At 41.8% G+C, this 22,705-nt stretch overlaps 1 protein-coding gene across 3 annotated transcripts in view; it reads left to right on the forward strand.

Moving 5' to 3' along the window:
• The window catches only part of LOC144755103 (prominin-1-A-like), a 499,448-nt gene that overhangs the window by 356,211 nt on the left and 120,532 nt on the right, over window positions 1–22,705 (forward strand). For all 3 annotated transcript variants that reach the window (XR_013594841.1, XR_013594842.1, XM_078643612.1), the window contains exons 6-8: window positions 14,279–14,342; window positions 16,721–16,810; window positions 21,837–22,030. Coding sequence is in view for 1 of the 3 variants with exons in the window: in XM_078643612.1 (XP_078499738.1) it covers window positions 14,279–14,342; window positions 16,721–16,810; window positions 21,837–22,030 (348 nt within the window). In the remaining 2 variants the exon portion in view is untranslated. The remainder of the gene's footprint in view (window positions 1–14,278; window positions 14,343–16,720; window positions 16,811–21,836; window positions 22,031–22,705) is intronic.

Genomic DNA, 22,705 nt, shown 5'->3' on the forward strand with positions numbered 1-22,705 from the left:
GTGCTACAGTCAAAACTTCAACTAGACAAAACTCTGATCTCTCTCCAACAGGGGCATAAGGCTGTAAGTATGCAGCAGGTGTTTACGGGACATGGGTCTTTGGAGGTGAAGAGAAGGTGTGGGGCGATAGATCTCAGCAGGCTTTTGAGGGTGGGGGGAGGTACAGAGTGCCCAACACAACCTAGCCCCTCTGATAGCACGTTTTGAATCAATGCTATTTTTCTCCAGGTCAAAGCTGAGAAATTCCCTGTGTATCCTCTCTCTGGTTAGGGGGTATTTGGGAAAGCCTCCTGGTGTAGTGTAGTTCCTATATTCCCAATAGGCTCTGCGCATTGGAATAACATAAACAGCAGTTTAGACGTAGGACTGAGGTCATCTAGGTCTCTACTGACTATGTTAGACTTAATTAGTTTTGCCAGCTAGCTCAGAGGTCACTAGAAACGTTCTCGAATGTTCAGGAAAGAGTTAACCGTCCTGATTTAGACAAGAAGGGATTAGCTTCTGACAACCGCATAAACATGACAACTTTGCTCCCTCAGAATAAAGAGTGTATCTCTAGAGTCGTGTGAAAACAATAGACAGTTATTTCACTCAGTCAATCGTGCATACTTAGTTTCACCAGAGTGCAGAGAAATAGAGAGACGGGCGTTTTCCATAAAAGGTGGTATTTATTGAGCAGTCTTCTTTCTCATGCAAGAGAAGTGAGTTGCCACAATTGCAATACTTATCATAAAGTAAAGTGCGTACAGTAAAAGGAGTATTATGAAATAATACTGTAAAAGCATTGATATGGTTTCTTAGCCATATGATACTTTAAAATGGATAAAATATATACATACATAAAAACATTGACTAACAAACTCAACTGGTGCTTCTAAGATACGCCTACCCCGGTGTACCTGACCTAAGCCTAATACATGGGAAGGAGTAAGTAAGTTGCAGTTTAAGTTAAGTTAAGTTTTTGCCAAGAATCTGAATCAAGAATTCTCTCAAGGGTTTAGTCAGCTCCGTACCTTGGTAATAGAATGTAGGAGGTCTTGTATCTCTCTCTCAGGACTCGATCTCCCAGCAACCCGCAAGGGTGACTGGAAACACCGGAGCTGGGTTTTCTCGGCTGGAGAAAAAGACAGCGTCTCTCTCAGTGCATCAAAAGGGAGGGGCGGCTTCCTTCGGCTTCTCGCATCAGCTGGGCTTCGGGTAAGTAGATAGCCGCTCTGCTCCAAACCACCGTGTGTTTGCTTAAGGCAACGTTGGTATATTAATACCTGGAAGGTGCGGGGTTTGACGTAAGGTTGGACATAAGACGTCACTAAGAACTAACAGTTCTTTCTGTACTTCAGGAGTTCTTGTGCAAATCAAAACAAAAGCAGGGGGATTTCCCGGGCTGCTGGAGGCTTGGTTTGTTTAAAGAACGCGTTGTACTTTCTAGGAGTCTAGGGGAGTAGCCTTGCCGTATTTGGACTGCATGGGCTATTACAAAATATGGATATGATTCTTATGCCTTTATAAGGATATTATTTATTATAACTACATAAGGGCATAAATCGGGAATATCGAATTAGGGTCCTAGACAGAAACACAACACCCACTCCACGTACTAATGTCCATCATACTGAAAACTAAGCAATATTAAACATATAACGATGCATGTGTGTTTTCCAACCCACCCCAAAATACATAATCCGCATTTGAAATGGTGTATAGTAAATACACAAAAATGAGTATTGGTACTGTACGTTTTTCAAGCAGTGATATCATTCAGTTAAATGCATATATATATCAGCTGAATGAATTGCGAAAATTACACATGAAATGGCTCTAAATACAGAAAAGAAGTTCGAGACCATTTCATCACATATTTATACAAATGCTGTACATGTGCTAGAGGCTGAGGTAAAATATTGTCTCTAGAGTTCCTAAATTAGAAGCTCTGTTCTCTAAGAATAGTTCTACTTTAAGCAGATTACCATGTGCCAGAAAAAAAGGTAAATATTTTGGAAGTGAAAATTTTTTTTTTTCGCTTTCAGGGAAAAAAATAGTTCCAAATGTTTTCAGTAGTTTTGTTTATCAAAAACTGAAGGCCGAATTCAGAGTTCAGGGAACGCTGTGTGCTCTTTGTTTTAAAAGTTATTCTCGTTGACTGGAGAAAACATCATTTCAGACAGGCTTGCAAAAAATTGGTCTACAACATCAGGTGAAAGTTCGACCAAGTTCGAAAAAGTTGAAATTGTGCACATGTGAGAATGATTGCTATCATCGATGTCTGGATCAGCAATGCTCACAGAAGGTTGTACCTGTTTGGTGCTGCTTTCCCCTCGTACTTCACCGCCACCTACTCGTAATGGTGAAGTCTCAACGAATGCCGTCATCAGAATAGGTAGCCGCTGGGGACAACACGTTGCATGAGTCGTTACAGGACCTAGCAAAGTATCGATATCCATTGGTACTGCTGATGGTAGTGTAAGACAGACGTCCAACACACATTCTTCTCCGCATAGCAGACATCGAAGCACAGGTAAAATGCAATCTTGCCAGATTGGTCTGAATGAAAGAAACCAGGTTGCTCTCAGATCTCTTAACCGGGCTAATCCGATGACTTTAGTGATTCTGTCTCGGTAGCGTATTGCTAGGATCGTCTCTTCCATCGTAGCTGGAGCTTTGTCTGTGGCTTGGCTTGCCATATTGGAGCAGAAGGATCAAAAATAAAATTCCTGCTACGAGTCCCAAAAGAAGAGGCAGGCCGCCAAAAAGGGAATAGACAAAATTCGGGAAAATGCCCAGAACTGTTTCAAAGGGTGCTAACAGTCCCGAAAAAATTGTCTTAAATACATATGCGATGCCACTGGTATCAGACATGTTTAAGATTTGACCTAACATTTCTGCGAAATGCACGGGGCAATTTGTTGATAATAGGGAATGTATCTCTGCCGCTGTCCTTGCAACTTGCAGATCATATGTTTCTTTGGACGAGGTTAAAGGCACAGTTGTCTGTAAAAGAACTGATTTCATTCTGCTTAAAGTATCAATTCGAATAGACGAGATATTCAAAGAAGGCCATATTGCCGCCTCCATGTCTGGATTGCTGTTTGGATACAATACTTGCATACAGCAAGTGACCATGGAAGTAACGCTCACTAGATAGGCTTTTCCTGGCACCATGCCACAACAGCTGTGGTCTCTTAATAGAACGTAGCTGCAGTTGGAAAGCTGTCTAAAGAATGGCTCTATCTGTGTTGCAGGAGTACCATGCAGGTGACAAGAAAGGTTGTTTGATGAACCTTCGCAGGCTCCATGCAAGTTAATACCTTGACACAGAAGTGTACCGCTTAGTGATTTTTTACAATTATTACCACTAAGAAATACCTCCTTTTTCCCTTCACTATAAGATTTGTGTGTATAAGGTAAATTCCATGTTGACTTGATGTATCCTTTAACCAACCTTTCATACAGGCCTGCTGGTATATATTTTTGGCAATACTTAAACTGGAAAGTTGTTATCGGAATTGTAATTGTTCCGTGTATTATCCATTCAATGACAGGTCTCTCTGACATTGTCAATGGTAATCTCTCAAGTTTTTCAATGCTCAGAATCGTATAGTCTGCTCCTTTTTGTGCCAAACTGATTTGTTTATCAGTAAGGTTAAAGATAGAGAATAATGACGTTATGTTGATTAGACGCCATGGCATGTAGCCTGAACGCAGATTTTGCAACGTCCAGCCAAGTTGTACAATAGAACGCAATTGCGACTGACCATGTTGTAACATTAGTAAGTCCTGCTCTATTATATCAATAGCAGATGATACAATGCTGTCCAGTGAATATATTCTGGAGGACAGAGTCGTTAACCCATTGTCCACTACAGAAAGTGATTTTTCCAAATTTATACGATCAATTTCTCGTATTTTTTCAGCTGTTTCAATTTGTATTACTTTCCAAGCTTCGTTGTAAGCAGCGTATATACCGGCGTATATGAAACGTTTTTGACGCTGTTTGCGTGGTCGAAGTATGAAATCACGCAAGTCAGCACCGTCTTTAAGTAAAGACAAGTGTTGCTTAATTTCAGCCAGTGTGGATTTCTGTAGCCACTCAAGGCATAGTTTCCCTACACTGTATGTTGTAACTATCCCTGGATGTTGTCTCTGGGAGTATCTTGGGTCTGGCCTGTTCTGTTTAAACCCCTGTAATTTGTTCAGGAATCTATCTTGACAGTTATTTGTGTCTGTGGGCCAGATCAACCATTTTTGCCAATCAGGATTTGTTCTGTTTTGGTGTAAAATATGGGATACGTCTATCTCAACATCTGTACTGCTATTACTATCAGGTATTGGGTTCGGAATAGACGGTTTATTTAAGTCCTTTATCTTGGCTAAACCAAGACAGGTCGTTTGCTGAATTGTGTCACTCAGGAATATTATCTGTTCTGGGATCATGCAGGCTCTAAATAATACTTCTAGACCTTGTACCTGCCAGTCTTTTGAACCCCAGATGGTTTTTGTTTCAATGTTGTTTTTCCACAATTCAAAACCAAATGTTGACATTTTGTCATAAAATTTTTCAGAATAAATCAATTTAGTATTTGTCAACATTGTTTTCATTCCTGTCTTATTTAACATTTTAAAATAAAACGTTTCTGGATCAGTTGTGTTAAACCCCGAGAAGTATGGGAATTTCTCATAAAATGTTTTTTCGAGCTGCCTTTTGGCGGAGTTGCACAATGTTCCCATTGGTTATAATTAAAAACATTTCTAGGTTGAGCAGATTTATGCAAATAGTGATGACCATAATGATTATAGCTATACATTTCTTCATATTTTGCTGAACCCTGCAAATAATCTTGTTCAGTGAATTTTGCTGACATTACTAAGTCTGACATCATATTATTAATATTTTCAAAGTCCCAATCATCAGAGAAAGTACTTGGTTTTACAAAGTCACTTAATGAAACCTTGAACTGGTGTGGATATTTCAGGAGCTCAATCGGGCCATAAATGTCATAATCAGTTTTGTCCCATGCTACCCCACCGGGTATTGGATTGGCTGTGATGTTCACTGATGACAGTTCTCTTTTCTCGATGTGAAAGGATTTGTGAGGCTTTAGGACCAAGTTGATGTTCTGACTTGCTGTGTCCATTGTACTATATTTTCCTTCAATGAATTTTCTCAAACATAGAACCATGATGAGCCAAAGTAGGAGGAAAAGTACACCTAACACAATCCAAAATTCAATCCATGGTGAAATCAGATATATTTCTTTTAGTTGGTGAAAAAGTTCAGTTACTTTGTCTTTGAAAGTTTTTGTTGCTGGCGTTTCTTCATGCTCGCTTGGATCTTCAGAACAGTCATCGAAATTGATGAAGTAGCCAGATGCAGTTCTGTCAATTGTTGGAATTGCTTCCGGATTTTCTATTGTCTTTGGATCTTTCTTTGTTATATTAGTATAGTCTGAAGCTACATCGTTGTAGACAGGTGTTTCTTGACGAACTGTTGCAATTTGGGTTTCAAGAGGCACAAGTTCCATGGCTTTGTTGCATAGTCCTTTTTTATTCACTGCAGGTGTACCAAAAGTGATTAGTCTTTCAGTTTGAACCTCTTGGATTGTAGCAAGGTTTGGTCTTCTGCTACTTCTTGGGAGTCCACTGGGCCTACTACTTATTATTGGCCACATGATTGTGGTTTTACCAGGTCGATGGATACAACTCGGTTCTCCTTTTTACCAGCAAGGGGCGGTAGTACAACTGATCTTGTTCCGCTGACAGCTAAGACAGGTACTGCTTTTCTGTAAGAAGGCCCAAATTCCTTCTTCACTGCGATCTTCTCTCTCACTAGATCCCCTATCTTTGGAATCCAGACAGGTCTTGCTGGGACAGGTGGTTTTTCTTCAGTGGCTGTTGGCTTTAACTTTATATCACTCAGACTTCTTCTTGTTTCATTTAAGTCCTGTAAAACAGCCAAACGATCTTTGATATCAAAGGATTTTTTATTTACCACTGAAGTCTGACTATCTAAGTCCTCGATGTGCATTCTAGTACCGAACAATAGTTCGTATGGAGTGATACCTTTTAGAGAATTTCTTGGCAGATTGTTAAGACTACGTTGGGCACTTGTTAAATGTTTGACCCACCCATCACCCGAACCTAATACCCTCGCCGTTATAGATTGCTTTATGTCACGATTTTTTCTTTCCACTACCGCATTTCCCTCAGGATGGAAGGGAGAAGAGTACCGCAATACAATGCCCATGCTGGCCTCTTTGTAAGCCCGAGAGCTAAACGCAGGACCTTGGTCAGAATGCAGCATGCCAATTGCGTATGTGCCGATAAAGACTCGTAAATCTTTGTATAACAGTTCTGGTGTCAGCCGAGTGCTGGGGTCTACATTTTAAGTGAATCTAGTCTTAATAATTATGGGAACGCATTTCTCCGGCTTGATTTCTGCGTATAGATAGCCTGATGCTTTCTAATAACGGACTCCTGGCAGTAGTCTGGTCCAGTACACGACTGCGATCTCTGTTGCAGTTCGGACAATCCTTTGCAAATTTGTAATTTTGCAGGCTCACCAGTATTCTGATTGTAATTCTTTTAGAGATTTCACGATCTCTTGGTGCCTTAGACCCAATCCCATGTGTGCGTCTTCAATTAAGAAGACTCTCCTGTTCATGTTTGGAATTACTCTATCCCTCACTCCAGGGATTTGAGCAAAAGGAACGGAGTTTGCATCAATTATGTATGTATTATTGAGTGGATAGCCGAGAGGTAATGCTGCATAGTCGCCTTTTAAAGACGCTTTTACCGCCAGCATGGTTTCTCCGTCTATGTGTTTTTTAGATTGCTTTTTTGTGGCTACGGAAGCCGGTTGAACCACTTCCGCTGTGGCTCTGTCAGCCAATGAATTCCCTGCAACGTGAACGCCATCACGTTGATGACTCAGTGTATGTATCATGTGAGTCTTTCGTAGTTCTTTCTGCAAAAGAACTACTTGTTCCCAAAGCTTTTTATGCTTTATTGTGGCTACTGTGTCATCTTTGTAACCGTTTTTGATCCATGTCTGCATGTCATTATTGTAAGACTTGACGCAGTAATGCGAATCGCACACTATTAGTGTGTGGAATTCGCGATCGGCATTTTCAAGCGCCATCTTTAAAGATCTTATTTCAGCTAGCTGAGCTGAGCAGTTTCTGAGTGATTCAGTTTTGGTGATTATTGGTCTGAATTTACCAAAGCGCCAGCGACCTTTAACAATCGCGCACGCTGCGAAATATAGGATTTTTTCTCTACATCGTAGTCTTGTGCAAATCTGTCCATGTAGATTACACATGTGTATTGTTTGAGAGGCAGAATATCGATTGGCAGAGGATATTCTTCTTCATATTCTAGACTTTCTAGTTTTTTCATTTTCGGCTCAAAATAGTGCTTCAAGTCTTCTGCAGCAAGAGAATTTTCCCATTGTATCCATTTTGGATCTAGTACCATGGTATTCAGATTGCGTGGTCTTGTTAGTGCCTCAAGGGCTGATTCTGCTGTTAAAACAGATATCCTTCTGCCTTAGGATTTTTTCAGTAGAACTGAATTTCATTTCAGCTTGTGTGTACAAGTGAGATTTGTAAGCTATTGGTACCGTTTCTCCCTCATTAGAGGACAGGTACGTGAATCCGCATCTTCCTGGTAAGACTCTGATTACAAGGTTGCGTATGTTTTCGCAAGTTTGCAATTTAGTTTTAGCTAACATGTCTGTTTGCAATGATCTTAAAATTTCTGTATGTTTCTGGGTCCAATTGATTGGTTTGAAATCAGGTTTTATTAATTCATAGAGAGGTTTAACCCTCTCTGCATAATTTAGAATGTATGTTCTTCCGAAATTCAGGAAACCTAGTATTGATTGTAAGTTCTTCAGCGTTTTTGGTGCTTGGAGTACAGCACATTTCTCTAAGAAATTGTCTGCTAGGCTTTTGCCTTCACTTGATAATTCATATCCTAAAAACAGGACAGTTAGATGAGCAATTCGTGACTTTTTAAAGTTGAATTTATCCCCTTCAGCTGCGAACCCAAGTATTATGGTGTTCACTCTTTTCAAGTGTGTCTCCAGGTCATCATCTGTGAGATAGATGTCATCGACATACGATAATGCCTCATCATCATATATTTGTAGTAACTCTGTTACCCTTGCTGAGAATAATCCTGGGCTGTTTTTGAATCCCTCTGGGAGTAGACAGAAGTGTTTTTGCAACCCCATTATTGAGAAGGCGGTCAAATACCTGTGTTCTGACAAAAGAATCCATTAGAGATATCTAATGTCGTTTTATATTTTTTGTCCACGATGTTATTCATTAGTGCTGCACTGTGTGAATTTTGTACTGCAAATGTTTTGCAACAGGAGTTTAAGTGTCTGTAGTCCAAAACTAGACGATATGAATCGTCTGGCTTGGAGACAGGAAACAAAGGATTGTTCATTTGTGAGGTGCATGTTTCAATCACCCCTGATATTCAAGTTGATCTAAGATCTCCCTGACTTGCTTTTTAGCTTCTTTTATAACTGGGTACTGCCTTTGTGCAGTAGGTTGATTTTTTTAACTGGATTTTGTGGGGAGGAGAATCCTCATACCATCCTACATTATTTTTATATAATGCAGGAGCTTGGGCTACTGCCCATTTTCTTGCTAATGTGTATTTTTTATGAATTGGAATATGATTTGAGAAGGTAGGCATAATCATTTCTTCGCCATGAGGGCACTCCCTGACAAACTCTGGTGGCCAGTCTTTTTCAGCTAACAGGATATCATAGCCTTTAGATAAGTTATCCCAAAAGAGACCCCTTATTTTCCTAGTTTTGTCCCCCTCTATACGCAATGTTATTTCGTATAATTTATGGGGTTTGCTAACTCTGGAGTCTGCAGTTTCCACCTGAATGTATTCATTTGTGTCCACTGTCTCCAGACGATTCATCAGGATCTTGCGAGCTATGGTCACTTCTGCTGCGCTGTCTAGCACTGTCTGGGCCCACACTCCGTTTTTCAGTTGTGTCCTCAGTATCCTCGGCATGTTTTATTTTAATACTTGCTACCTTCTTTCTTTGATATTGTAACTTTTTACTTTGATGAGCAGGTTCCTTGTCTTTGGGCTTGACGTGCTCTTGCTTGTGTTCTGACCGTCCTCTTCTTTCCGATTTCTGTGAGGAAGTCTGAAAAGATCGAGAGGGACGTGTATCAATATCTTGATATCTGTCAGGTTTTCTTAATTTATCCCTATCTCTAACGTTGTATCTTTTCTCAGAGGGCTCCCTCTGGGGAGACTTGCATCCTCGGTCTGGAGATCTATTTCTCCGTTGAGGAGACCTTCCTCTGGACTGGAATCGTTTTTCTTTGGGAGTGGATTGTTTGTTACCATCCCAACTCTTTTTTGGAGTATTCAGATTATTTTTAATACAAGTTTTTTCAGGATTTTCAATTAGTTGTGGTTTTAGTGGTTTCTCACCCAAACTATCTCTTCCTAGTTCTTCATAGGATTTTTCTATGATTCTGGCAAGTTCAAAAGGTTGTTCTGCTATATCTGTTTCTTTCAATTTCTGGAGATATGTTATGTCGTCCATTGCCAATTGAACTAATTCTCTATATGCTTTTGTTAATTCTTTTATTTTAACTATAAGTTCTTTATTTGACATTTTTTCGATATCGTGATGTGTTGTGTAGCTGGCTAGAACCGGCCACGTGGCTCCTGGTCTACCTAGTGGACCGAGCCTGGTAATGTGATTTTGATGTTTTAGGGCGCCATTAAACCAGAGCAGGTGCTCTTGGTAAGTTAGTGGGATTTCAACGTCCTCAAAAGGAGCGTATTCCTCCGGAGATTCCTCTATTTTGTAATAGTGGAAGTCTTGTGTTGCAGCGTTTGCTGCTGGAAAATGTATCCATGAACAGAATACCTCTGTCTGCCGATATTCATGGGCCTCTACCACGAATATGACTGTACCACCTCTCGATGATAGTCCATTTTCTGTAAGTTTAAGAGTTATAGTTCTTCTTACATTAACCGGAATGATTATAACATTCGGGTCATTTTCTTGGAGACTTGTGTCATCCGCTAGGAGTTGAGCTGCTATTCGAGCTCTCTCCCTTTCGTCTTCACTTCCTCCCATTTTACTGACAGAAAGTTTTTGTTGCAGATCAAGTTTCAAGGAAACAAAGATTAGGTGCACAATATTTTGGAACACTGTGTCCTTCAACGTTGACTAAACCAAAAACTAATACATAGGAATCTCTTCCTACTAAGTTCAGGCGGATTTTAACCTTTTACCCACTCCAGATGTCTATTGGAGTTTTTACGGGAAAAAGGGTCTGTGTGAAAAAGCACGACTGAGTTACTCTAATGTCTTGCGTTAGATTATCGCCTTACCAAACGTTGGGCGCCATGTAGTGTAGTTCCTATATTCCCAATAGGCTCTGCGCATTGGAATAACATAAACAGCAGTTTAGACGTAGGACTGAGGTCATCTAGGACTATGTTAGACTTAATTAGTTTTGCCAGCTAGCTCAGAGGTCACTAGAAACTTTCTCGAATGTTCAGGAAAGAGTTAACCGTCCTGATTTAGACAAGAAGGGATTAGCTTCTGACAACCGCATAAACATGACAACTTTGCTCCCTCAGAATAAAGAGTGTATCTCTAGAGTCGTGTGAAAACAATAGACAGTTATTTCACTCAGTCAATCGTGCATACTTAGTTTCACCAGAGTGCAGAGAAATAGAGAGACGGGCGTTTTCAGTAAAAGGTGTTATTTATTGAGCAGTCTTCTTTCTCATGCAAGAGAAGTGAGTTGCCACAATTGCAATACTTATCATAAAGTAAAGTGCGTACAGTAAAAGGAGTATTATGAAATAATACTGTAAAAGCATTGATATGGTTTCTTAGCCATATGATACTTTAAAATGGATAACATATATACATACATAAAAACATTGACTAACGAACTCAACTGGTGCTTCTAAGATACGCCTACCCCGGTGTACCTGACCTAAGCCTAATACGTGGGAAGGAGTAAGTAAGTTTAAGTTAAGTTAAGTTTTTGCCAAGAATCTGAATCAAGAATTCTCTCAAGGGTTTAGTCAGCTCCGTACCTTGGTAATCGAATGTAGGAGGTCTTGTATCTCTCTCTCAGGACTCGATCTCCCAGCAACCCGCAAGGGTGACTGGAAACACCGGAGCTGGATTTTCCCGGCTGGAGAAAAAGACAGCGTCTCTCTCAGTGCGTCAAAAGGGAGGTGCGGCTTCCTTCGGCTTCTCGCATCAGCTGGGCTTCGGGTAAGTAGATAGCCGCTCTGCTCCAAACCACAGTGTGTTTGATTAAGGCAACGTTGGTATATTTATACCTGGAAGGTGCCGGGTTTGACGTAAGGTTGGACATAAGACGTCACTAAGAACTAACAGTTCTTTCTGTACTTCAGGAGTTCTTGTGCAAATCAAAACAAAAGCAGGGGTATTTCTCGGGCTGCTGGAGGCTTGGTTTGTTTAAAGAACGCGTTGTACTTTCTAGGAGTCTAGGGGAGTAGCCTTGCCGTATTTGGACTGCATGGGCTATTACAAAATATGGATATGATTCTTATGCCTTTATAAGGATATTATTTATTATAATCACATAAGGGCATAAATCGGGAATATCGAATTAGGGTCCTAGATAGAAACACAACACTGGTTCGAATGGCCAAGACTGGGAAGGGCTTCGCGGTCTCATGTACGAACTCAAAGTATGGATTCACAGGGCCCAGTGCATGCTTTAATACAAAGCGATGGTGGGGAGGGGTGCTCTGAGAGTGAGGGAGGGAGCCGAGGGGTACTGTAACAGGAATGAGCGAGTGTTGTTGCAGGGAGGGGCATTGTGATACAGAGGGGAAGGTGACTGTAAGCAGAGGGGCACTGAGATACAGGTGAGAAAGGCACAAGAGAGGGGCACTGGGATAGTGGGAGAAGGCCACTGTGGAGAGAGGGGCACTGTCAGAGGTAGGGGTGGGGCCCATTATCTGTGGCAGAGATGGGAGGTGTTCTCCATGGTGCTTGTGGCTGCAACGGTGCCCATTGCAGAAGGGAGAGGACGGGTGTGATAGATACGAGATGGTTTTGGGACAGGTAGGAGTGTGGTACTAATACAGTGACTGGCAGGAAGAAATGTTTTCACTTTCGGACCACCCTCAGCTACTTCTCGTATTTTGTTATTACACTGCAAGGCCTTGTCTGGGCTCCTGAGACAGGCAGCTACTGGGCAGTTTCCTGCGGGTGCCACTGTGCAGGAATTTATCGATGGTGTCCCACGGCCAAGCACTATTCTGTCACTTGTAGGATAAAAGTTGTGCTTAAAATAACGCACACACAACTCACCTACCCTTGCAGCTTTGGCTACACTGGAAAGCACAGACTGTTGGGCAGCGCAGCTGAAATTATGCTCCCAGTTCATCGTTCGTGCAGTTTATACTCGCATGACACAACACACCTGCCCTTCCCCACCCTGAAGACCAGGCACTGGTGCGCGCCAAAGCAAGCACACTAGCAGCATGCACCAAATCTGAACTTACAGCTGCACAAGCCTCGCTCAAGGCTGGGGCTTTTTACTGGCCTGTGCACAGTGCTGGCTGTGCATGGGAGAAAAATTCAATAGACCCAGCCCTGAGAAATAGGTGCCGGTGCTCAGCACCTGAAAGCACCTGCACAAATTAAGCACTCTCTGCCTGAGGAAAGTGAGGGTTGCTTTCAAGGGTCCGTTTTTTTTTATAGTTTCCTATGTCAATGTACAAGACATTTAAGACATAGCCCCTGGTAGTAAAACTGGAATGGAATGTTTTATCCTCAGTAGAGCGAATAGTTAGTAAATGACTCCTGTTACAACTCAATATTTTTATGCTATGTTTGCTTACTAGTTTACTACCATACTCACTTGCCAGGCTTCTTGGCACTGAGATACAACATATGATAATAACCATTACTAACCATCGGCTATTAAGCTCATGCTTAGAAGGCAGTTGGTAAAACATCAAAAGGGAAGTAAACGAGTTTTAATACCTAGACAGCCGCGGCCAGTAGTGGGAGTACCTGCCGGGCGATGACGTGGGGAGTGGGAGGGGCAGGGTGGGTGGTAGTAATGTATGGATTATGGACCTTAACAGGTAAGTAAACATGTAAATAAATAAAACGAATTTCGTTGCGCGCACTGCATCGCATTTGGTGATGCAGTGCACGCAACGAAATTCATTTTATTTATTTATATGTTTACTTACCCGTTAAGGTCCTTAATCCATAGATTACTACCCCCCACCTGCCCCTACCCCTCCCCACGTCACCGCCTGGCAGGAACTCCCACTACCGCCCGCGGCTGTACCTAGATGGAAAATATGATTGTCTGCAACTGCCCTGATGAGTGGAAGAAGATCATTCCACGGATAGGCAACTTCAGAGTAAATGGCATGGTCCCCTTTAGTTTTCTATGAAGTGCAAATTTGAGCAGCACTACTGTAGATTGGTAACTCAGGAGTCTGTTGATCAGAAACTTTGGTCCAATTCTGTAAAGGGCTGTTTGTATTCTCTTGAAGCCAGTACTGAGATGCCAAGCAGGGGAAATTTGCTTCTTGTGTCTCAGGGCCGCAAACGCTGAATACAACACACAGTTGGACGACCCAAATAGATCCTATTCGATTAGTTAACTCAGATAAATATGGACAAGTGATTCAGATGAATCTGGCTGAAATCAGTGGCCCTTTTGTTAAAACTGAGTTACTCAAAATGGCAAGGTTTTTGACCTGCTGTAGTGGTGGTAGAGAAAACACAAAATATCAGGTGGTCAACCGAGTTTTTCCATCATTCGCGCTTGGTTGCTTTCGGCCATATGGCTAACATTTGCACACGACAAGGAGAAAAGTTGGTTTGAGATTTATCTGGACTTAACCAGAGGTCCAGTGCATTCAACTTATTTGAGGAATGTAATGCCAATTACTTCGAAATGTTTAATTAACTTGATAGCCAGATCTTAGAAAACAGTGTTGAACAAGCCAGCCGCTGGAAGTTCCTTCGGTTTTCTTGGCCTAGGAGGAGCGGTAAGTTGAAGTGCACACTGCTTGAAAAGGTTATTCTCACCCAATGAATTTAAAGTAATGTGGGCTTAGTGTAGAATATGTGCCTAGTCCTCAAGATGTTAGTCCTAGAAAACCCATTCTTTCACTGCATCAGTGAACTTCCATTTAAACACCAAAAACACAACAATGGTGTAGACCATTTTGATGACAACATCCACTCTGTCTTCACTTACAGGAAATTGACTACATCGTCAATGCCAGCAGCCTCCCAGTGACAAAAGCCAATGACAGCGTCAATAGTAAGTAGGCAATAATAGTAAACTTAATTGCTTTGTCCAGCCCTGCTTAATTAAACGCCTAGCTATGAAAAATTCTCCTGTGAATATAAGTTCATTTCTTCAATGACAAGCTGTAATCCTTGCTTATTGAATAGCTTAGTGGAAAATGTTAACTGGAAAATTTGGAAAGTGAAGTACTACACGATCTGGAAAACAAAAGACAAACGGTGAGGAAAGTGGTGTAATTATTTCAAAATATAAGGGGTTGCGTAAAGTGCTATGGTTATTCACAGTCTAATTCACATAAGCTTTTTTTTGTGAGTAGTGGAATTTTTCTGTCTTGAATGTGAATAAACACCTGAATTTCTAGGTCTGATTTACAAAGCATTGTATGGGAGTATTTGTGTCTTAGGGCCATATGTATGAAGCCAAATTGACTTTGCAAACGCCGAAATTCGCAGAATTTCGGCGTTTCGAATGCAATTTGGCCTAATAGTATGTATCAAGGGAATTTGCTAGCAAAATAAGGAATCGCAAATTTTGCAATTCCTTATTTTGCGATTGCATTTAAGAAATCGCAAATTCTGCGATTCCTTAAATGCAATGTAAGAAGCCAAAACATTTTGCAAATTGGCCTTAAGGAATCGCAAATTACCACCAACTTCTAGTTGGTGGTAAGTTGTGAATTCCTTCCAAAATAATTTTTTTTTCATTTTTCAAACTGCCATGTGACGCACAGACATGCCCTTAGGGCATGTATGTGCGCCACATGTGCACCCATGCAGATTTCAGGGGTGCAACAGGGTGTCCTTTGGACACCCCTGCACCCTTGAAAATATTCACAATTTGTGATTAGCAAATTTCGAATCGCAAATTTCCCCTTCATTCCTATGGGCCTCCTGGCCCATAGAAATGAATGGGAAATTATTCCTTAATTGCGATTAGCAATTTGCTAATCGCAATTAAGGAATTTTAAGGAATCGCTAAAAAATAGCTAATTTCTTGATACATACCATTTTGCGATTTCTAAATAGCGACTCCTTAAAAATCGCTATTAAGGAATCGCAAAAGGGTATGTTGATACATATGGCCCTTAGTCCAGACATATGTGTGATTTGTCTACGATTTTCCCAAAAAAGCTTTATGTATGAGGTCCTTGATAAGCATGGCTTACACCCGGAAATTCATGAGTAAGTCACGCCTAGTTTTCAAATAAGACATGACTCACAGCAAAAGCTTTTTTATTCATGCCCTGAATTAGTCTAGCCATCCATAGAAACCACTTCAAACATAATTTGGGGAAGTACTGCCTCAAATATATTTGACATACATTTGGTGTCATACTGCACAATGAAATACATATTTGTGTATAGATTTTATATTCATTTTTGTAAAAATCAATAAATATCAGAGACAGATCCCTTTACTCATTCCTCTCCCCTCACTTTTAAACGTTTACTCCTCATCCATCAGTCCTCATCCCTTAGTCCTCACTCCTCATCTGACATGCCTCATTCCTAAATTCTCCCCCTTATTCCACACTCATCCTCCCTTTTCATCCCTCTTTCTTCATTCACCCCTCACTCCTTACCTCAACCCTAGATCCCCAGTACTCATTTTCATTTCTAACTCCTTATCCTTCACTTCACATCCCTAAGTCCTTAGTCATCAGTCCTCTCACACCATCCTTGACTGCTCATACCACACTCCTCTTCCTCCACTAACCATCCCTCACTCCTTTTCCTTCAGTCCTAAGCTCTCATTTTCCACTACCCAATCCTTATGCCTCATTCCTCACTACTTCTCTTTCTCCTCATTACTCACTCGAGGTTTGTTGCACCTCATCTCTCATGCTTCACTTTTCATCCCTCCATCTTTACCGCTCATTCCTAACTCCTCATTCCTCAGCACTCGTTCCCTATCTTTCTCCTCATCACACATTTTGATGCAGCCACACCAATGACTGCCCTGCAGTGAAACGTCTACCAAGAGTAAATGTTTTCTACCCCCAACATCACATACTGTCTTTTGTTGAGGCACACTACATTGGTACTCTTTTTAGGGGTCCAAGAAGAAAGTGTTGAATGGGGGTCAAGCTTTGACCTGGAAATTAAGCTATGTTTTGGGGAGACACAACCCTCCTCCATGTTGTTCTGTGGATTTTAAGTTTTTTAAAAACTTCTGTGTGAGGGGGGAGGGGTGCCTTCTCATACTTGTCTTGATACTTCATGTTCAAGTAAGTATACTTTCTGTCTTTGAACTTACCCATCGTCTGCTTTTCTGTCTGGAAATACCAGCATTTCTCTAAAATGCTTTATATGATAATTCCAATCTTCCATGACTATTATGTTCTTTACATTTCAGTCTATGTTCTGACGGTATTGAAATGTTCCCCACAGACATTGGACCATTACTGGGAGGGAAGATACTTGCTGAAATTAGAAAGAAGTCGGATCCAGCAATAGACAGCGTTAACTCAATGGCCAATGGTAAGGAAGGGTTCCCAAGTTGTGGAGTTAAAGAACAATGCCGAAAGTAATTCTGTAAGAATGATTGTAAAACATTTGTGAAGATTTGGGTCCTTCATCAGGGTTTGGATCACTGGGGGTCCTTTTCACCTCACAGTGGGTCAAACAAGACAAGAGAGCACTGAGGATTTGTTGTATCTCTTTGGGTGTTGTGAACATCCTCAATATCGGTGAATATTGAGTGGTTTGAAACAAGAATACTGGGAAAACAGGCAATATTTAGTAAGAATGTTTACAAATAGTGCAATTATGCAATGAAATTAAGAGAATACTTGCCTTTCAGAATCTTCTTGTATATTTCACTGTGAGCAGAATGATCATGTCCTCAATAGCGAAAACATTTCCTCACATATCGTGACAACCCTAAGGGAGTTTTTAGCTTATTTAAATCAAATCAAATTGTATTAACTGTTCATACAGTGTATCTATAACCTGGCCTGTTATTGGCCAAGCTTGAATAAAGTAAAACATTGAATAGAAGATCTTTGTGTGGACAGCACTAAACACCATCTCAACAGACCTCAAAAGACCATCACTTCTTGAACCATGGATCCAGCAAGCATAGTGATTCATATCATAACCTTGTTTAGGAAATTGCACTTGCTACTTATTGCTGTAAGGACATAATGCAAGTTGTTGGACTTGGCTCTCTCTTCAGGTTCACCCTCAAACCTTTTGCCCTCTCGCCTCCTATGTTTCCCACTAGGTCACAACTGTTTTGAGGGTCCCAGAGCACACAAGGGTTACTGGGCCACAACGTAGGTAGTTGAGGCCTTTCAATGATGTCCCAGGGCCTGACCTAATTCAGTTGCTGAAAACTGAGCACCAACTACAGCCTTTTAGAAGCTGAATCTGAGAATAGAAAAGTGAGCAGTCCAGTGCTTCTCAGGGAGTGTTTTAGGGTTAGAGATTCAAAACTCAACAATCACACATTAGAAAACAATATGACTGTTCAGCCCAGGGCTTTATCTTAATGAACAAGGTAAAGTACTTTGGGGCATATGTAGATAGCCGTTTACGATTCGCAAATGCCGAAATTCTGAGAATTTGGGCGTTTGCGAATCGCAAACGGCGTTTTGATATGTAGGTGCCAATTAGCAAAATAAGGAATCGCAAAAATTGCGATTCCTTATTTTGCTTATAGCATTTAAGGAATCGCAATTTTGCGATTCCTTAAATGCTATGTTGGGGTGATTTAAAAATTGCGATTTTTGCATAAGGAATTGCAAAATACAACCTACTTCAAGTAGACGGTATTTTGCGATTTCCTTCAAAAATGCATTTTTAAAAAAAAATTCAAAGTGCCATGTGGCGCACAGACATGCCCTTAGGGCATGTCTGTGCGCCACATGTACTTACAGGCACATTCCAGGGGTGCAACAGGTGTCCTTTGGACACCATGGCACCCTTGGAATTGCAATTCTCAAATTGCGATTTTCACACAGAAAATCGCAATTTGAGAATGTATCCCCATTCATTCCTAAGGGCCTTTTGGCCCATAGGAATGAATGGGACACTCATTCCTTAATTGCGATTCGCAATTTGCTAATCGCAAATAAGGAATGTTAGAGATTCGCAAAAAAATTGCAAATTTTTACCTACATTCCATTTTGCTATTCTCAAATAGCGATTCCTTAAAAATCGCTATTTGGGAATCACAAAATGGAAATTACCTACATATGCCCTTTTATTATTGTACCAATTAGGTGATAAAACACAAATAGAATATGTTAGGGAACACATTATTCTAACAAGGTGTGACAAGAAAAGAAATAGTTATCTATTAACGCAGATGCCATGTCCAGGCTCACTGTGGGGAGCGTGAAAAAGTTTGTGTCTATGACTTTAAGGTCAGTCTCTTAATGGTAACCAGTTTCTTAGCAGTTGGAAGGTAGGCCCACAGTCTTAGGTCAAAATCACTCACTCTCTGGGGCAGTAATCAGGTAGTGATTACGTTCTGCGATGATGTGTGACCCCCAGTGGGAGAAACTCTCTGGATCTACTAAGTTCATGTGGTACCACCTCCTCTCTCCATACTGCAGATGGAGCTGCAGATACCACAGGCATTCGGCAGGGATGGCTGCCCTCTCCAGTGAAACAATTTACACCCAAATTCAAACCTCTAGTCAAACTGTGATGAAAGCTCATTCATAGGCAGCTGATGAGTCCATCAGAGCCTAGATGGGTCAAGGGTCATGGGTGGTGCTAGCATGTGTCACAGTTCTTGAGTAGACAGTGTGTTGATGACAGCGGAGAAGGTCATGCTTCTCTTCGTCGCTGCAGTGTGGCATGTTCACAGGGTGGCGGCAGGGAGATCGACTCCAGAACCTGAGTCAGCTCCTCTGATCTTAAAGATCAGGTATGACCATGAGCAGTAGTCAGGCTTGGAATCTTCAATCCAGAAGGCCAGGCTGAAACGGTGCGAAGCAGTCATCACTTCAGTGCAGTTGATACTTCCAGGTCATCCCAGCTGGGCTTCTCCTCTTGCCAGGCTTCATCGTGTTAAGGTGCCCTGCACTCTAGTCTCTCAGCAGAACAGGTAGACTTCTTTCCAAGGGAAACTCACATCTCTCCTTCAGCAAGTAGTTACAGCCTTTCAGGAGATGTCCTCTCACTGTTGGAGGCTTGCCCAGGATCTCAAGAGTGTCCCTGACACTCTGAGGAGTCTCACCTCTGTGGTTAGTGAGAAATCTTGGAACCATCTGAGGAAGTTTCATGCTCTTTCTTATTGTCCTTTTCAAATGAAGTAATGTTGATTCCACTGTCACTCTCCTGGGACTGGTTTGAGGTGGTTACCTTGGTTTGTGTATCCCTCCGCTTCACAGCAGACATAGACTTTGTCTTCAGGAGATGGGCTCACAAAAAGGGGTGATGAGCGCTGCCTCCATGGAGATCTCTCAAAATAATAGCAATATGAGGCAAGAAGTGCTCATCCATGACTGCTGTTAGCCTTTTGGTGTAACACCTCTGAGTGAGACAGAAGGCAGGTCCTGAGTGAATGGTAACTCCTGTCCTCTAACCCTCATCAACCCTAATAGTAGAGCTCAGGAGTGAAATAATCAGACAGGCCACTGATGAAACGGCCCGCGACAGTTCTGTGGGCATCCCTGTCTCCAACCTTTCACATACTAAAGTCTAGTGCTACACAAAAGATTGAGGATTGGAAGCAATGCACCTTACTCATGTAGGAGGTGGTTTCCCAGCCTTTATCTTGTGCTATGCTTCACCAAAGTTATTCCAAATGTATCCCATTATTGTCAAAAACCCACACATGCCTTTCATACTGATTCATAACAGTCACATAATACTCCTTTCACCCCCCCACCCCATCCCCATACTCTCAGGATGTCAACAAAGCACCCGATAATGACACTTCAGCAGAACTTTGGAGAGTGAGGTCTGTAAGCTTCTTACTTGCACCAAGGGACTGGAAAAAGTCATGTATTGTATTACAGAGTCATATACGGTATGCTGCCACCACTGCAAAGCATCTATGAACCAGTATGTAGATGGTTGTCCCATGATAAATGCAAGGCACACTTGGTACACCTCCTCTAGGCCAAAAAACCCTGCTCTGTGTACCTTTAAACATTCAAGGCCTCTGCACACATGCAAGATTTTCATGCATACTGAGTATTAAAAATCGAAAATATCGTGGCTACTTGAGATTCAATACCTCAGGGCAGGGGTGATCACTCGCAAAGCAATGGAGAGGGCTTAACCTATTCCAAAACTCTTGCATCTCAGTGTCAGTACGATTGCATTCTAGTTGGATAGCAAAGTTACTCCTTTTGTAATCTTGAATCTCCAAGAGAAGCTAGGTCTAGCAGTCAATGCTTGCTCTGGGGCACAGTAGGAGGTTTGAATCTCATTGCCAGTGTTCCACATAAATAAAAAACTCGGGATCCTTAGAGACGTATATATTGTAAAACGTAATTCTCAGGTTACACATAACAAATTTGAGGCAGTTTTCTAGAAATCTGACTACAAAGTTCTAAAATAGCAATGGTGTCTATGAACAGTGCTGTCCCGTGGGAGAAACCTTTAACTTCTTGATTTTAGATATGATCAGGTCCCAGTTTGGTTACTATTTCAAGGGATTTCAATGGGAAGTGTGCCAGAAAACAATTAATGTGTATTGTCACATTCGTCCTTGTCCTAATTTCTCAGAGGACCTGGGTGCAAGGAGGTGTGATGTAGGCGGCCAGCCTAGGTGTCTTTAAAGGGGCGCAATAGGTGTCAAAGTCAAAGATATGATTTACTCATTAACAAACTCGCCTCTGTAAAGTGACCCAAACTTACAACTCAAATTTTGAGATACATAACTTTAGGGGCCTAAGTATCTTGAAAGGCATGTTGCAGTTGAAGTTTGAGTTGTGAGGCACCCGCAGGAATGTGAGGAGCCAATGAGTTGGGTCATTCACCAGAATCATCTGCACCCATCGTCTTAGTCTTTCGCATGTAGTAATTGTTACAAACTCCTATGAATGTGTGATTCGAGAGGAGAGTGTGCAGACTCTTAGGGGGTCTCTGCAATTCCCAGTTAGCGTCCAGAGGGGACTAGAAGGGGAGACCACAAATAGCTTCAGAGCGTGTTTTAGGGAGTTGACAAGTCAGAGCCCCCAAGTAGGTGTAGCTTTTTGCTGGGCTGATCTGCCAAGACCGTTGAACTTTTAGTCCGCAACAACAAAATGGCGGAGCACAGGTGTGCAGCCTTTTACCTGTTTAACTAGGCATTGGCATAAAGACAAGAGGCAAATTTAATAAATGCGAGAGGGCCTAATTAGTACTGTTTTTCTCTTTTCCCCTGAAATTAGCAAAGTATTTAGTGCCTGGGGTGCCTAAAGATGATTACAATTTGCTTGGATGGTCTTAGCAAACTAAGTGAATGGGTACTGGGCTTTGGAGGTTTGTGAGAGAGAATTAAGTGAACAGTAATCCCACAGCAGTAAACCGATGCCTCTCCCTGTTTTGTTTCTCGTTGCAGTGATGTATACCTCCGCCGTGTTACTACAGGCAGTGAATTCTTCTTTCAATGATCTGCACAGTACGCAGCAGAACCTGAGCACAGATCTGAGCAACTTACGAACGGAAGTTCAGACCACACTCTCCTCACCATCCTGTGTGAACTGTAGCTCTCTAAATGTTAATGATCTAGCATTCGATGCCAACTTTAATACAGTAAGTGCCAGAAATTACTATTTGGCTTCATGTCTGAGCTTGAACCAAGGGTGATGGTGTGTAATTTAAGTGTGTCAATGCAGGACATATGTTAAGGCCTCACTGAAATGTGCACAGTAGTGCAGACATGGCCTGCCGAACCACATAACTAGAGTTGGGCGGAACTCGCACAATTTTACTCTGCAGAATTCCGCAGAGTTACAAAAAAACTCATCGAGATTCCGCGGAGTTCTGCCCACCCCTATTGTTAATTCTTATCTGCTGCAGTGTAATAAGTGTGGCCTCCCCACCTCACTAAAGACACACTCTACGCTCCACTCAGCAGAAGGCTCCACTGGCGATGAGTCCGGTGTTTAGTTAGATGCCAAGTGGAGGGTGTCAAAAGGCAGGAGCCCTGTTCTGCACTGCTGCAAATGGCTGTATGTGAGTGTAGTTGAGGAAGCGGTGGAGGCATTTAAGGCCACAAGAGCTGCTGATAATGTCAGGGACCCTCTCCCTGAGCTCAGTGAGAGGGAGAGGGAGGAATGACTTGGAGACACTGCTAATGGGCTGATGAGGGAGCAGTGGTCAGGCTGGGAGCACAAGTCCCATAGACCTCCTGGCTGACCACCTTCACGCTCAACCTGTTACCCTGCTGGATAGTACCTGAGTCAGGGACTTGCCTGCAATTTTTAA

Source organism: Lissotriton helveticus, chromosome 5_1, assembly GCF_964261635.1.
Source record: "Lissotriton helveticus chromosome 5_1, aLisHel1.1, whole genome shotgun sequence".
In the NCBI taxonomy this organism is placed as follows: domain Eukaryota; kingdom Metazoa; phylum Chordata; class Amphibia; order Caudata; family Salamandridae; genus Lissotriton; species Lissotriton helveticus.